The sequence below is a fragment of the Dendroctonus ponderosae genome, unplaced genomic scaffold, assembly GCF_020466585.1.
Source record: "Dendroctonus ponderosae isolate FM_Combo_2020 unplaced genomic scaffold, Dpon_F_20191213v2 Dpon_F_20191213_1, whole genome shotgun sequence".
NCBI classification, from domain to species: domain Eukaryota; kingdom Metazoa; phylum Arthropoda; class Insecta; order Coleoptera; family Curculionidae; genus Dendroctonus; species Dendroctonus ponderosae.
Genome location: NW_026017110.1, coordinates 61,940,278 through 61,957,565, shown reverse-complemented (window position 1 = coordinate 61,957,565; position 17,288 = coordinate 61,940,278). Strand labels below are relative to the sequence as shown.

The following is a 17,288-nucleotide window of genomic DNA, read 5'->3' as shown; positions in this document are numbered from 1 at the left end:
TGTGGTGGAAATGCCTTCAATTGCTTTAATCATGTTTAATAAGGCTTAAAGTTAGTATTTATAGACCAACCTCTTCATTCTGTAACTGAATAAAACTAGGCTGTTTTCAAACCCATGCCAGGTCCACTTTCATTATTTTCACTTTTGATAATCTGGTGTCAGATATTTTCTTTTCAGTTTTAAAGATTCGTTTGTGGATTATCTTTCTCTACAAGTGCCATAGTTATATCTGAAACTTAAATCTGTAACATTTTCTGTGATGTGAACAAATTGACAAACTATTAATCTCGTCGATTGCTTTACAATTTATAAAATATTGTAAATGTCTTGAATTGTTCTCTGCATAAATCTTGACCTAGGTAATATGTATTTTCGTAGAATCACCAGTTGTCTGTCCATACGTTCAAGCAGAAAATAGACGACTCTAGTTCGGGTCATACGAAAAACATTACATTTGTTGCGCAGTGTTTTATTTTCTTTCATTATCTATTAATTTTCAACTCAGTTTCGACGTATACCTATGTTGTCTTGTCTAGAAATACAACGACGCTAAATTAAAAACTGCCCAGGTTTTCTGGTATGGGTCAAGAACATTGTTGTTGAATATAATGCATGATATTGATTGTTATGGTTCGTAATAATGTTGACCTTTATATAAGTTTTTAGCGTTTAATCAGCGAGAGATATTTTATTTTTTTAACAGTTGATCAATCATGGGCGTTCATCTACAGTTTTCTCATTTGTCTGATTTATTGTAAAGTATCTGAAGTGAATTATTTCCCTTAAATGAATTTTTCCAAGTCCCAAATCCAACTTAATCACTTTGTTTGAAATTTATGGACGGTCCACATCCAGATTATTTTTTTGTGAATCTGATTAAGTACGTTGTTAAGCATTTCACAGTTGTATAGAGACGCTGATCTTTTTTTAGATGTCTCGATGTCTGGACAGTCATTTAAACTAAGAAATTGTTTTCTTTTAAACATCTATTGTAATAGGGTCAAAGTTGAAAATTGGTTGTGTTTATTCCCAGGCATTTTTCAGGTCAATTTCCAGTGCCTTATAGAGTAATAGTTTTGAAACGCTGGGTTTACACATTTGCTACCGATCACAAAGCAAAAATTGCGAAGAAAATAACTAAACCCAATGGGTTTGTACAGTTGAATAACTTAAATATTTTCGGTCAATTTAGCAGATGTGCGTTAAAATATCTGGGAGAAACGGTCTTATTGACTCAATTGCATGGTCATATTTTTATGCAGACATTCAGTGCATTTAATTAAACTTGATTTGACTAGACGAAAAATTGAAGAATGAATATATTTGTTAAATTAAACGTTCAGAGAACGAGTTTAAACTGGCTTAATCACTAGAGTTAAATTTCAAAAATTACGTTCGTTTACATCGGGCCCTCTGTTACAAATTTCCCAATCTAAATTATTTCAGTAGGTACGAATGTGAAAGTAAAAAACATCGTCTTTAACATCGGTAACGAATGTTTCACATAATTTATAGTAACACATTTATCGTCAATAGGACGTGCCTCGTATTCAGAATGAGCTGCTTGATAACTTAGTCAATATACTGGCAATACGTGAAATTAGGACATAACTACAGGGTGATTCGTTAGATATCAGCCTTACAAAATTCCGTTTATTAACATCGGCTCGTTTTTCTTGTATATAAAATTAGTCACTTTAGTTTTACTCTTTTATCGACACCTAGAACTTTATATTAAAATGCATCCGCATCAATTAATGATGACCAAGTTAACTGCGAATTGATGAGAACCTTGAAGGTGGTACTTAATCGCTCATCGCTTTGAGGTGAAGATTTTCTGAGGGAAGTTAGTATGAAGTGCTAAAATGAAATCAATAATGTTTTTATAAATTTTATTGATAAATATCTTCACGGTATGTTTACATAACTAAAAATCTATAATCAGTGCTTTTCACGGTGATATTGAAAATCAGTAAGTAGTACGTTGTCCACGCTCTTTCACTAAGCCGAGTAACTAAAAATAAGAGCCTTTGGGCAATATGTCTATATAATGTTCTAAACTTTGAAAACTAAATGAGAATGCGCTGTAAACAAATAAATGTTTCTTATTTTGATACGTGTTTTATCTAAACATAAAAAAAACAGTTTTTGCCTGTAGAATTTTCGACTCTTTCCGGTTTTTTATTAACACTGCTGTTTCATGCAGGTACTGAGTACGAACGATATGTTTTTCTTTCGCTATATTTTTGTCGGGAATGCTAAGAAATCTAAGCAATTACGCCAGGTTAGAGTTTTATATTTTGATTTTATTTACAACCAGATTGTACAACATTATTCTAATACTATACATTTCGATTTTGAATAACTATCGGTTTATTAAAAAATGTTATTGTAGTAAGTAATAGTATTATCGATACAATTTTATTATTATTGATATCAAATGATAGGTTAAATAAATAATATGTAGATACTTTAAATTAAATAAAATGTGTAAAATATTGACTTTACAAAGCTATATAATAAACCAAAGCCATTTTAGCTTGCTTTGGCAAACAATGATATAACAGAAAATTTTTAAATAGTATAAAAATAAACAAAATCCAACAAGGGATCATTAACATTTAGCTACCGTATTAATTGTTATGTCTAAAAGCTATATTATTATTATTATTTCTATTTTTATGCCTAATATTACATAAGAGCATATGATAACGTGGCGAAACATCTGAAATAAGTGTTCATTATTTGCATGGTCCAGCTCACGATTCGAATGAAAAAATTATTATTGTCATGCTTAGTGATCAAACCAGGATTTTAAATGAAGCTAAGTTAACTAAATGAAGTGAATAAATTCTAAATTTAGTATAGAAATGACTTGACATATATTTTCAAATGTAATTACGTAATTGCTACCATATGCTCTAATATCCAATACATCTAATATTTGATTATACTGACGGTATTTTGTCATCCTTATTCCATGATGTAAACGGAAAATTGTTATTAGTTACAAAAGAATGTAAAAATATTGCTTATAATTCAACTTTTTGGCTTTGAGCAGTTTAAAGTTGATATAGTTTCATGGGATATGTTCTGCTTAGCTGATGTTGATTTGACGTTCATTTGTATTATATGTATAATCAGACTTAATCGTAATAAATTTAAACTTTATGAGCTGCCTACGACGTAATAAATGCCGTTTTATTTTACCATCAACACTTACTTGCAACTAATCAGACATTACACATCGAAAAACCGAATAATATAATCACATATTCGATGTATTACCTCACTTAATACACCTTAGCTATAAGCCAACTACTAATAGGAGAGTTGAAAATTTTCTGTTACATCTTTTTCCATTATTATTTAGCCAAGCAGTTCGAAACTGACCGCTGAAATTGCTTTTGTGAAAATAAAAAAAATATTTCTCTAATAATGCTGGCACAACATGAAGAAGCCCTCAATTGGAATATTATTTACTTCAAATTAATTATCTAAAATCCGGCGGGTAGTTTAACTTACTACAGGATTATATGGAGCCTTCAAAACATTTCTAAAAAAAATATATTAAAAGGAATGTAAACTGCATAAAATGATTAAAAGCAAAATTTTGCATGATACACCATGTTACAATATTGAAACTGCCATATTCTATTTCACTTATTTGTAACATTAATTATTCCTAGGTACTTTGAAGTAATATTCAAGTATACAGTACAAGTCTCCAGTAATATCATTAAAAAACAGTCAAGGGAGTAAGTAGTGTTGGGATTAAAGTGTAAAATAGTCGAACTATGTACTGTATACTCAAAACTAGTGGACGTTAAAATATGTAGGTTAATTTTTCTGTTACATTAATATATACATACATTTAAGTAATATAAGACTGAACGATTACCTTTAGACAAATTGGGAAATTCAATTTTATTTGTACTCGGTACAACATGTAAAATGCTAGCGCATATTGATGGCTTTTAGAATGTATTGATCCTGAAACTTTATTTTGATTTGCATCTCAATTATTTATTCGAACCAGTACAAACCAAAATATGCATATTATTACATTGCGTTACAAAGGCATTTTCGAACTCATGCACATGTGCGTGTTAAATTGCCATGTAAATGAAATTAGTTTCAAATACTTGGATTAGCGGTCGACTACAAGCTAAAGATGAAGATTCAGTCCCTAGTAAAGTCACCAGCAGCAAATATGATTCGTTATTTTTAGCGTCCTTTTTAAAGCACTATCTTCAAGCATAAAACTCTTTGTTCGTTCCTCTACTATACGAATTCGAGTTCGGAGATTGTTTCGGTTCGCCTAGTGCATAGGATCCTTCATCTTTTTTACGCATTCGGTAAACGATGAGCATGACCACCAATATTGCACATAATAATCCTACTACTGCTCCACCAATCACCGCTGAAAAATAGTTTTTGTTAGTTTGTGTAAACCATATACAATAGCTAAAATTACAAAAAAATTGAAATTTACTGTGAGAACATAAAATAGTACATTCTTAAATTTGATTAACGATCGCTGTCAGGGAATTGCAACTGCTCGAAACACTTGGATTTATTTAAGTGGTATAATTTATGTGCGCATAGAACAATAGAGGTATTAAATTGACGAATAAACTCCAGAAAGCTAATCGCTTTTATTGGCAACGCCTTTTATTTAAAAATCTGATTGAAATGTTCTAACAGTGAAATCCGAGCGGGTTTCAATAAACTCCCATAAATTTCAGTTTTATGAATGTTGTCGCCTCAAGTTCTACTGTACAAGAGACATTTGTATGACTATAAAACACTGATTTGATATTGTTTGTGCCTTCAGAACGTTTGAAATAATTTCCCGATAGCAACATACCGGCTAATATTCCCGGCTGAGAAAAGAAGGATGTAGGACGATCTTCTGATTTTGGATTCATAATGACGCTGGTATCTTCTGTTGGTGCAATTCCTATGGATCCCTTATCGTCGTTTCCAGGATAAGCTGGAATTACTGCATCATTCTTTAGAATAGTACCATCAAATGGTGGACCTAAAATTAATGAAATCACAATTAGAAATCTAAGATTAAGCAACTGCGACAAGAAAGTAATCAATTATACTAACTATTATCTGGTTTAATAATATCGACATTTGAACTGATCTCGACATCTTCGTCATCTTCGCCAGGAGGTCCCTGACCTGAACCACTCGACTCATCCAAATCTCCTTTGAGCTCACCATCAATTCCACTGCCTTCTATTTCGGCATCTGGATCTTTGAAAAGGAACCCATTGCTGTTTCTTTGATTGCTCTGGAAAAATAACACCGAATTATAAAGTTGGATTTTTTTCGTTGCAGGCCGCTTACGGTCCTGGGTGTTTATAAAAGTGACCTTTGATTTCTTTCCAATTTAAAAAAAGAACTTATTTGCATCAAATCATTCCCATCATCGGAGGAAAAAGTGTAGTCAGTAACCGAACATATTTTAAGCAATCTGGTCCGACTGGTTCAGCGAGAAAATCAACTTCTCATTTTTGGCAAATAAAAATAGTACACATTCATTATTTCATAATTACCGCTCATATTATTGTATGCTACATAACTGAGGATGAAATATTTTGTCAGTCTCTGAAATACGAAAACTGACATAAAAAGTATAATGTGTTGATCCGGCAACAGCTAAGAAATTAATTACCAAAGCAGCGATCAGGTAGAATTCTGGTCCATGCATACATCGGACCCTTCAAGACCTTCTTTTAAATAGTGTGACCTTTTTCTTGGGTTCGCCATATAGACAGGCTTTTTATGCGCTTTGGAGAGATGATTTTAGTAGGAAAAACGTTACTAGGGGAAATGTAAATGCGGTCGTCAAAGCAAAAGCTCAATGGGGAAAGCAAGAAGTCAATTAATTTAAACTGGATGACCATTATCTTTTGCCATTGAATTTAACATAAACTCCACCGTGGGAGAGTTACATGAAAATTAAAATATTCTTGTGAAGTTGAATAGAAAATTTTAAAATTGTCCAAGGTCGTTCATGTTTAAGATGTCACACTCGTGCACAATTTATATAAGTTTTGCAAATTTAGCAATCTTCGAATGACTTCAGATGCACTGGTAGATCGCTTGCGGATTAATTTTTTCCAATCAATCAGCACACATTCCACTTTCACGCTTTTAGTATTATGCAAAAACATTCCTTATACAGAATACCCTGATAGCACTACTTTATAAGATTGGCAGACATTGCAATGATGTAAGTTGGCCTTCTAATTCATCCACACAACTTTCAGCCTTTGGACCTATTTAAAACTAGAACATTCGAAAAATGGCTTGATCATATTAGGGCAAAATGAGAAAAAGATTATTTAAAAAAAACTCGTCTATTATAAAAAATTAATGCTTGCTCTAAATCGGTAATTGAGATATTTAAGGAGGGACACATTTATCAATTTAGACAGTTCTGCATGGCACTCTATACCTAGTTCAAAACGAATCAAACAAATGAGTCCAAAGTCATTAAACTATCAATTTAAACTAATACTAATAATAATTAATTCTTCATGCAAAACTAAGACAAATATAGAAGCAGATAGCGACAACGGAACTTTTAAATGTTCTAATTTATCTAGTATTTAACTAACATTCTCAAAATTGCAACGAATAACAAAACATTCCAGAAAAAAAACAGTTTGATTTATATATTATTTAGTTGATCGTGAAAGCATTGGCGATTACTTTGATCTGCTAATAATTAAGTGATAGCAAACTGTAAATTATAAACAAATGCAAAAGCCATCATGGTCTAAAAACAACATAACAGATAAAAATGCTTGCTGACTGCGTGTGTGTTCTGCAAAATAAAGGTTGTGAAGTTCAAACGTTTTTATGTTAATTAGCAACATCAAGATAGTAAATTCGGGGAAATGTCATTCCAGTTTACTTACACTTTAGGATCTTACTTAATGTAAAATTAGGAAGGAAGGCCAATATACATAACAATTATGACAATTTTATTTATTAAAAGAAGACAATTCCTGACAGGTAAAAGCTCTTCGAAGGTGAATAGCTTGCAAACTGGACCAAGACCAAGATCAGAAGCGCCTGGAACGCCAAGTAATCAATATATTTATGCGCACTATGCTCATGGAGAGCGCATTTCAGCTCCTCTCATCTCCATGTTGCCACTATCAACAAACAGAAGCTAAACCTCCATAACAGCAGCACATTATCTAACTTTTCATTTAAAATTTCCTTGATTTAGAATTTTTCTACCTCGATATTCTTTCGCGATAATGTCCACTTAGGCATACCAAGACCATCCATCAAAGACCTTCGCGAAGACTTCGAATGTTATAAACGATGTTCGTATTAGATCTATTAAACCTATCTACTAAATCGGTTTGAAAATGTAAGAGGACGAGATTTAAATCATTTGTTCATTGTCAAATTGCTCGGTGTTAAATCCATTTGAAAAGTAATTAGAAACGCCAAGTAAACATAAATGTTTCCTGTTAAAATTTCTAGCAAGTTTGTGACGGCCTAATTATAATTGCAAATTCCTTAGTGGTGCTAAATATAAACCAAAGTAAGCCTGGCTAATAACATTGATTCTATTTCAAGTGCTTCCTATTGAACATTTATAAATAAAAAATGCAAAATGAAACTAAGTCAGCATAGCGTTCATGTAAAACATCAAAGCGCGAAAAATGGATGATTTGTAAATAACAATGAACAAGCGGTGGAAAGCTTTAATGAATGCATGTGGCACCTATTAATAAAAAATGACTACTCGAGTGGTAATAGAAGTTTTTTGTTGCTTCCAAGGCGGCTTGCCAACAATGAGCGATTTTCAAAAACAATTCCGTTTACATTTCAACCGAGTTTTTCATTATTTATCTCTCTGAAGGCACGACTGTAATATTTCCAAGATATCCCCATAACCCCTAAATGTTCTTTTCGCAAACCCATTAATTATCCTCGGCCTCGGATTTATCGTGGACCAATTGATTTCTTAAAACCATTAAGCGCTTATAAATTTATTATTGTCTTCTTGTCCCCTTTGGGGTTTTTCTACGTTTCATATAATAAATTAGGGTTATTAGAGCAAGTGTCTTTTCAGGACATTCATTTAATGAATGTAATTAAGTGGCGAAAATTTACTCTACGAATAAACATTCAGTCCTTTAAATAAATTGAAAAGCAAAATTTTGTAAAGTTCTTAGCTCCTTGGGCTTTTCTTGTTTAAATAATGATATTTAAACTATTTGTCGGGATTTCCATTAAATATTAAGTAACATTTTTTGTCAAAAAAACAAACCAGCTTTAGTAATATTCGCGTTATTTGACAGCTTGGCATTAAAGAAAACAATTTTCTGCTTAATTCTATCCCACACGGAAATACTGAAATATTGTGCCGCTCTTAATAATAATAGCAAGAATTCCGGTGTAACAACAGCAAGTTTGTTGTTGTTCTGGTTTGTAAATGAAATTAATTGCTTTTTAAGATATGTGCATTCATATGACTCACAACATTGCTATAAAAGGGTCAATTTCTCCGTCAATGCTGTTTTATATTGCCGATCGTAAAAACCCACGCTGAACATTGTTATTTTACGACTTTTATTGGAGAACATTAATATAAAAAGTCGATGTTGCAATGTGAATTGTACTGCACAACTACTAAAAACTATATAACCCCAGGAATTTCGAACAATTCAATTCCCTTTAGTTTCAATTAAATCTGCTTGCGTTGACCATTGTTTATTGTCAACGTTTATTAGCCATTTATTGTGAAGTTTGAACTTGTCGGATGGAAATTCGAAAATTCAAACTCCGCCTTGAAATCAGCGCAATACATTTTGACCACGATTTTAATCATCTTAAACACTACGCGCAAAAAAATCTCGACAGTTCAGTTTGCGTATGGAAGTCACCCTTTATGGCGCCAAATTAAAGATCGTATGGTACTTCACGCATTACGATTTATCTATTGTGCTATATGCTACACAAATTGTGTGTTATTTTTCTCTGAACAGTCGATCTTATCATCTAAGGATGTTAAGGGTTCAAAGGGAGCAATAAGGGTCAGTTGCATTTGCGTTACCAAAGCTATCCGTGTAAAAAATTAACGCGTAAATATAGTAAAGCTTAATCCATTGGCTATAAACGGTTGTTGACAATGGCAGATAAAATATGTGTAAATGAAGGTGGTCCCACATATAACGTTTATTTTTAGAGCTCAGAACCTACATACATATGTAGCTGAGTTTTTAGCCCATCATAACATATGTCTATGGCAATCAATATTTATGAAGATAATTATAGCTGCTAATTAAATTTCAATTTACCGATGCTTTAGTAAATGCATTTGAACGTCAATGAATACAGCAAAAATGCGTGCATGAACGTTCGTTTAAACTTTTCACAAACAAATTGGAATGCACCACTCGCATTAAATACTAAAAATAACTCAGAATTGAATACATCAGACAACAGCCATGTGAAGGTAAGTTCTAACGGATCTTCGAATCAATCGGCGTCAAACTAACTTAAATTAAAAATAACGTGAACTCTGGAAGGGTATTTCCAATGCTTTTATATAGGCACATCTTTGACTGTTTCTTCCAATTATTATTAGAGGTGTTCTTTTGAGGTTCTTTGAGGTGAAAGCAAGATAATGCACGCAGTTATTTGAATTTTCGAACTATACACTAAAACGGATCGCCAGATAATGGTATCCGCAATAATTTAAACATTGACATTCATTCTAGTCTGCAAACTTTTTTATTGAGCATTTATATAACATATGAAGAGTCTACAATAAGGAATCGTAGGTTAGCTGTGCTGGTGACGACTTAAAAATCGTTTAAAATGGCGTTTTCGCTTACTTCGGATCTGATTTGTCATTGAGGAAAAAATCGTCGGCTAAAAATAGTGAACTTTCAAAAAACGCCTTAAATGTTCAGAAAATGTCTAATATTTTGGATTTGAAACTTCTAGCATGTTTTTCAATTAGTTCGATGCATTCCCCGTGTCCGTGAGGTGAAAATGATGCAAAAATGAAGGCATTTTGAGAAAATTTTCATTTTTTCAAAAAATCGACCCCCACCCTTTGAAAAATTTCGGCCAAAAATAAAAATTGCACATGCGTGATTTTTGAACTCAATCAACTCCTTTCGACGTAAGAATGTCACAAATATGCATTCATACAGTGTTTGGGTCAATAATAAGGAAAAAATCGTGCACTCTCAAAAAACGCTTAAAATGTGCAGAAAATGTCTATTATTTCGTATCTGAAACTTCTAGCAAGTTTTTCAATTAGTTCGATGCATTCCTCGTGTCCGTGAGCTGAAAAGGATGCAATTGAAGGCATTTTGAGAAAATTTTTATTTTTTCAAAAAATCGACCCCCACTCTTTGAAAAATGTCGGAAAAACTTTTTTGTTTTGATTGCTTGAAAGTGGTGGGATTTTATTCGTGCTAGCACAACTTCAGAAGGAAATTATTTTCCTTAAGAAGTTTTTATTTGTTAGTAAAAAAACTCCCTATTTAACTCCCGTTCACTAAAAGTTACTTGGATATTTCACTACAACCCCATCAACTTTTCAATTAAAGTCCTGCAAATTGATCCAAACAACTTTAATTCCATTAAAACGGGTAACATTAATCAATCAAAATGTCAAGCGTATTTCAAAAATGTATACGTACGGAAATTGATACTGAATATTCGAGGTAAAAAGTCGAATAGTATTATTTGATAAAGATGTCATAATTTGGAAGAACAGAGGCAAATATTGACAAAAATTAAAGTTATCGATTACTGATTAGACTGATATTCACAAAATATTGCACAGCGACTTATAGATGTACATATAAGCACACGACGTTGCGCTGATAATTTGATAAATAAACACTTATTCATCATGCATTTCATTCATGTGAAATACAACATCCACTTCACCCAGCTTAAAAGTTACTTATGTATTCTCAATATCCAAATGTTCTGTTTCCTGTCTGTAGGAAACAGTTTTATTTGACTGAGAAGGTCATGACAAATCCCAGCGCGGTGATTTAAAGCCGGTGTATTAAAATGAAGTTCTGAATCTGAATGAAATCTGCCTTCAATTGATTTTTAGAAAGAAATTTAATAATTCGCGTTTTCCTTGGAAGCGAGCGACCTGGATTGCAGTTTGATAAATTGGAAAGGATAGAAAAAGGGCAGGTTTTTAATTTAATTTGGAGCCAAGTTTTAAATAGTGCTATTATTCTAGCTAATCACAAATCACCATACCAATAGGAGTTCGCCGTATCATTTTTTGCAAAATTTTAAACAATTTGCTACTAACTTCTGACATTAAAACGCGCATAATAAAAATTAATAATACCAATGACGCAATCGAATACATTTCAATGCATAAAGCAGTCGCGAATCTTTAGTTAGGATTTAAATTTCTTTTAACGCTAATAGCGACAATAAAGATGATTTGAAATTTGCAATTTAAATAGGTAAATGTTGCATACTTATGCAACTTGGTGCAAGAAGTAGACATTTTCGCAATAAAAAGCTTCTTAAAATATGAGAGAATAACTAATAATGATACTGAATAAATGGGATTTTGGCGCAAAGGGCAGATGATAATGATAGTATAATGGGAACTTGGGAAATCACCGAGCATCACTGGGAAACGTTCATTCGGTTCATTATTATCAGCTAGTAGTCAATGATGACTGTATTAGCAAGTGAATAATATTCAGTGACAGTCTCAGATTGTTCATAGGTACTATGTATGTAGGTACAAAGTCAAACCATTTTGTCACATATCATTTGAGAGTAAAGAGACATCGGAGGCGGTTTAAAAGGTTATTCAAAAGTTTACTTAACAAGCCCAATTCCCCAATTTATCACTCAAATCCAATTAGCTTGAAGATGTGTTGAATTTTATAAAAGCTGACATGTATCTTTGCCAAGGTTATCCAGTGTGATCTACTAAATACGTTCAGTTTCGAGCCTCTATAAACAAAACAGAATTATTTATAGTTGGTGACTTTATGGAACTGGTTAAACAATTTAATTAATTGGCTTACAGTATTAACTAAACTACACTTTGATAACACGCTGTGATTTTCAGTGCACTGTTAAAAAGTGTTTGTGAACTGATTCACAATTACCAAGACAAATACTTGTTTTGTATTTCACGGGCTGAGAGAGTTAGTCCAAGTGCACTTCAAGGAATCGAAAGTCGTAATTTTGATGTCAGAACGTACTATCAGTTTCTATTGTTATGTCTCAAATGCCTTAAAATGATTTATATCAAAACCGTATTTTGAGATAAAAATTGTAAACAACGGAGAATTTTCCTTATCTGCGTAATAATGAAGGCAATCTCAGATTTTTACACATCTACTGATAATTATCGAAGGTAGAAACTCAATGATTTTTATATTTATTATAGATGAACAAATTAAGAGGAGTATTGGTATTCTGCAAAGTACCTACGATCACTTGTTTATTGAAAATAAGTCAAATTCCGAATCTCACATGATAATTTGGGAAAAAAATATTTAATGGTCGCTTGTTGTAGCTAAGTAATACGTCGCTTGTAGCATATGTCCTCTTCGTTGTTATAGGGGAATAGATAAGCTACATTTTCGCTAAATACCTGATAGTAAAAAAATCTGCGCAAATGTCTTGTAGTGTTGCAGAATAATTACCTGAAACAAGTAAACACTATTAAGTCATATGTGCAATTATGCATTAAAATAAATGGAATACGTATGATTAAACTATATAAATTTCTTGCTGGTGCATGGTGTGAAAAATGTGTGTGCCTCATCGTTTTTGCACGTATAAGCAATATGACGAATTTAGATCAACACAGTTTATAATAAATTGTTGAGTCGTTTTAAAGTGATAAGGCAAAGGAAAATTTGCCAAGCGAAATTGCTGACTTTTCTGAATAGCCCGTCGAAATCATTCAATTGCAATACGTTTGTTAATCAAATTCCCAATAAAAATACGTTATAAAAAATGTTCAACATTTGCGGTCTGACTGATCCACAATTTTGATTATCAGTCCTACTATAACTACTAGTAACTTCTAAAACCAATTAATTCTCTTCTCTTTGAAGAAATCTTTTACAAGCAATTTCATTCAGTGCCTGACTTGGAATTTACAATCCTATTCAAGACGAGCTTGTTTTTCGGGTTCGCCTTGTGAATTGTTTCCAGATAAATAGGTTAAAATGAGGTCAATAATTATTTCTCGTGTAAAAGTGGCGCGAGAAAAGCTGTGTCAATTTTCATTGTTGAATAAATTTGAGAAATCAGTCCGCATCCTAAAAAATACCTACTACCTATACCTAGGTTAGACAAACCACAATGTGCCATTTACAAAAAGCTGTTAAATTAAGATTGGATTTTAATTCAAGGCTGAGTTGTTTACATAAAAAGGTTTCAAAAGCTTAATTTATCTGTCGGGTGACACGAAAGTCCCATGAGCCGATGATTCAAAGCCATCAGGATTTTGTTTCATTTGACAATGAAATTGAAATCCCTTTGCCTTTGACAATTGGATCGCTCTATTAATGGGAAATTGAAAAAGTTTCAAACCCGGTGTCCGACTCTTTTCAAATAGATATGTGACAATCGTGTATAACAGTATAACAAAGCTTTTTTGATGTATCAGCAATAACTTTCCCGCAATATTTCAGATAAATACCAATGCATTTTAACTAATGTTTCCAAGTGCTGTCTTGATCTATAAATATTTTATTTGCACAATTAACGATTATTTTATTGAAATAGTAAAGCCGACTGCGCAATATGTTTGTCGTATCGCCGGCGCCACTCATTCACATTTACATAGTTATATTCCTAGTGCCTTCTCATCTTTTCCTTAGAATAATTTATTAGGTAACTACATAAAAACTCTATGCAGTTTTCCTCATGCAAAACAGCGGAAATTGACCGTTGAGGATTCATTAATTTTATCCACGTTCAAAATGACTTTAGTCAAGCCGACACTATGCACGCTTTTACAGCATTGGCTTTATATTTTTTACAACCTTTACTAGGCTATTAATAAAATTAAAAAACACATAACAGATTAAAGGCACTTTCCACCATTGTTTCTACGACAAGGTTCTAAATAGTAACATTTTCCTATTGCTTATGAAAGGTAATTAACTATTCCGTTTTAAAGTGGTTTTTTATCGCTCCCCGATACAGTGTACTAACTACAATATTTGAAATGGAAATGACAAAAATATCGAAACATTTGGAGGCGTTGAAAGAAAGTTTGAATGTGAAGATGCATTAAAACTGAGTCGTTTTGCAGCGCTCTCAGCAACCGTATTAAAACAGTTTCAACTTGCCTTCAAACCTTTCCTTGCGCTTAGCATTTAAAGCTCTTCACATGTTCCAACAACACGAAACTGCTCCAAAATCTCTCATATTTAATCAGGAAAATATTTGAGTTGCGATTATTCTATGCTTCGCACTTTCTCAATACACAATACTCAAGCTGTTATCAACTAAAAGAATAGTTTTCTTCTATTCATGTCTAGTATCTCAGGTACTAAAATCCCTATAACTCAGTACAATAGCCGTGTTGGGTCGAGCAGTGGAGATTTGTTTGAAGTATTTTCTTGAAAATACTACAATCTGTTTACTTAAAAACTGTTGCTTCGTTCTTTCATTCAAACCTCTTCCAAATTTTAATGAGCGGCTCTGAGAGTTAACATGTAACGCACGTTGGACGTTGTGCCAAAAAGTTCCGCTTGTTATTTTTTATTGTCAAGGGTTTTAAACTGACTGGATGGATTCACCAGTCGAACAATTTATTTAGTAATCAATTTTAATATCCGGTTCGTTCCGCTTGTTCGAAACATTAACCACAGATAGCAAAAGGACTTGATCATTATATGCATTTTTTTTACATTTATACATTTTCGTCCAGGTAGTTTCACTAGTTACTTTGAATACAAATTTTTTATACGAATCTAATTCACTTAACGTCATAGTTGTGGGTGTCCCAAAGTATTAACAAGATTTTGTTTAAAGTAACACTGGGTTTAAATTTAACTTTACGATGTTTACGCATCAGGTTTAAAAAGGAAGTTGATATGTAAGTAGGTAATTTATCGCAGATGATGTTAAACGATTTAAAAAACAATTAGCTTCAAACTTATGGAATTCAAATACCTACTTAAATATAACTGATGATTTGTAGATGAGTAAACTTTCTCTGTTAAGAATCTTGGAAAACATGGCAAGTTTAAGTCATTTTCAATTTTGAAAAATCCATTTTGCTTATAAATTAGATTGAGCGTCACATTTATTCACTAAAATCTACTGAATTGCCATTGAGATTGGTTCAAGTTTTATCAAATCGAAAATTCACTGTACAACACAGTGTGTTGGAATTCTGCAAAACTGGACATTCCATTCGGCTATTATTATTTTTTTGTTTGAAACCTTTTAAACGCACAAAAATAACATTTATTTCAAGGCACTTATTGATTGTCCGTATTGCTTAGGTGAAAATTGATATAGAATCTACCTTAAATGTCAGTTACACTCCTAGTGTACTAACATGGACTGTTCAAGTGATCTAGATAGGACAATTACCGCGAATATCCACTATCTGAGGAAAATATTTACTATCTCAGATAAATGATCTTTGTTCATAGTGGAAAACAATAATGTAGATGTTCCAAATATTCCTAATACATCATAGAAAAATTAATATGGTTATATACCCAAGGGACAGATCCTACCTACTAATCAGAGTTTTAGCGAGAAGGTTGAAATATTCAGTTAAGCGCCTCTTTAAAGTGCCGCGTACATTTTATAGTTTGCTTACCTTGATGTGATGTTAAAAGTATTTTGCTAACATAGTTATAATGATGGCGCATATACAAACTTTCTACACAATTTTAAACGATTCTGTTATTTCGGAATTACGATTAAAAAGTGATTGCAAGACAATGCACTTAAAAATGAAACTGCATACTACACATATTTAGATGCCCCCACACGTGTCAAAACATCTGCATCTTATTGTTAGAAATGCTTTACCTAAACCAGCTTGGCTGAGCTTTTTTTAGTTACAATCATTTTTATAGACTGTGAATTTTCAACTTTGATTCAGAACTTTTACCGAAAGTTACATCCATATAAGGTGTTAACATTTTAAGGTCACTTTGTTTACATGAAAAGTGAGAAATGGGCTCCTTGACAGGTTTAAAGTGCAATTTGCTTTGAATAAAGTTAAATGACTATCTGTTGGTCGTAAAAATCATTCTTGCAACGGAATTCAACACAGACAGTTGCGACCCTAAACACCTGCACGGATTTCATTTAAACAAATATTTATGCAAATGAAAATATTTTATATCAGAAAGGTTATTCCCAAGAAGGAACATCCAAGGAAGAGACGTTCAAAAGTAATCAAAGTATTACCTGTGCAGCAGATGTAAGAGCGACCAAAAGTGCCCAACATAATATTGTGGATATCCTAAAATACATCACTAAACTTGTATATAAATAATTCTTAATTAAACGTTTTTATTTTCAATAAAAAAAATTGATATGGCACTACACTACACTCTGACAGCAAAAGCATTCGGATTACTGATCAATCGTCCAACTTACACTGTTGTCAGGATATCTTTTGAGAAATTCTTCGCTTTTTGAATCCAAGCTGTGGCGCCAGCTGCTAGCAAACAATGTGCAGTTAGGTATTGTGTAGTTATTTTCCCGATTGTAAAATATTGATGTAGTTTTTATAATCGTCTTATTATTAATGCATTCACAGGGTTTACTTAACGATAAATTGTTTAAACTTTGAAATTATTTCGAATCATTATGGAAACTCCTTCATTGGAGTTAATTGAAATTATTTGTAAGAGTACATTTCTTCTCCGTTCAACCGATATTTTTGGATACATTTATATTTTTAATTTTCATACCACAAGTTTTCCAAAGTGACAACGTTGTGGTCTCAGTTTTTCTTGTATTACCGACCTGCGCCAAAGCGACGATCCTTTTTGATGGCGGTAAGTTTAACTTACTAGTTTCTCGACAAGTGGACAAACCAACCCAAATCTGCATTATTATCGGTAGTCTCAGCTTTTTAGACTTTAAGTCGTCGGACTATTCGGTACAAAACTACTGAATTTTCATTTATTAGTCCAAAGAGTGGCTATCAAAAACGCAATTTACTAACGAATTCCCATATACGTTGAAGAACGCAATCGGCGAAATGAATTTTTAAGATGCTTTAAAAGTAA

The 17,288-nt window shown here is 32.5% G+C and overlaps 1 protein-coding gene across 1 annotated transcript; it reads right to left on the bottom strand.

Annotated features, from left to right (window-relative positions):
- Positions 1-2,280: 2,280 nt before the first annotated feature.
- Positions 2,281-16,663, bottom strand: LOC109541061 (syndecan). Its single transcript, XM_019909743.2, has 4 exons — positions 16,459-16,663; positions 5,119-5,305; positions 4,871-5,044; positions 2,281-4,423 (listed from the first exon to the last, which is right to left on the bottom strand). Exons 1-4 carry the CDS (start codon positions 16,522-16,524, stop codon positions 4,254-4,256), a joined length of 597 nt encoding a protein of 198 aa, XP_019765302.1. The 5' UTR covers positions 16,525-16,663; the 3' UTR covers positions 2,281-4,253.
- Positions 16,664-17,288: the final 625 nt, after the last annotated feature.

Coding starts and splice junctions, on each gene's coding strand:
- LOC109541061 (XM_019909743.2), bottom strand. CDS start 16,524: ATGTATTTTAGGATATCCACAATATTATGTTGGGCACTTTTGGTCGCT. Junction 5,306..16,458: donor CTCTTACATCTGCTGCACAG/GTAATACTTTGA, acceptor TTATTTTTCCAG/AGCAATCAAAGAAACAGCAA. Junction 4,424..4,870: donor TCAGCCGGGAATATTAGCCG/GTATGTTGCTAT, acceptor ACTATTTTTCAG/CGGTGATTGGTGGAGCAGTA.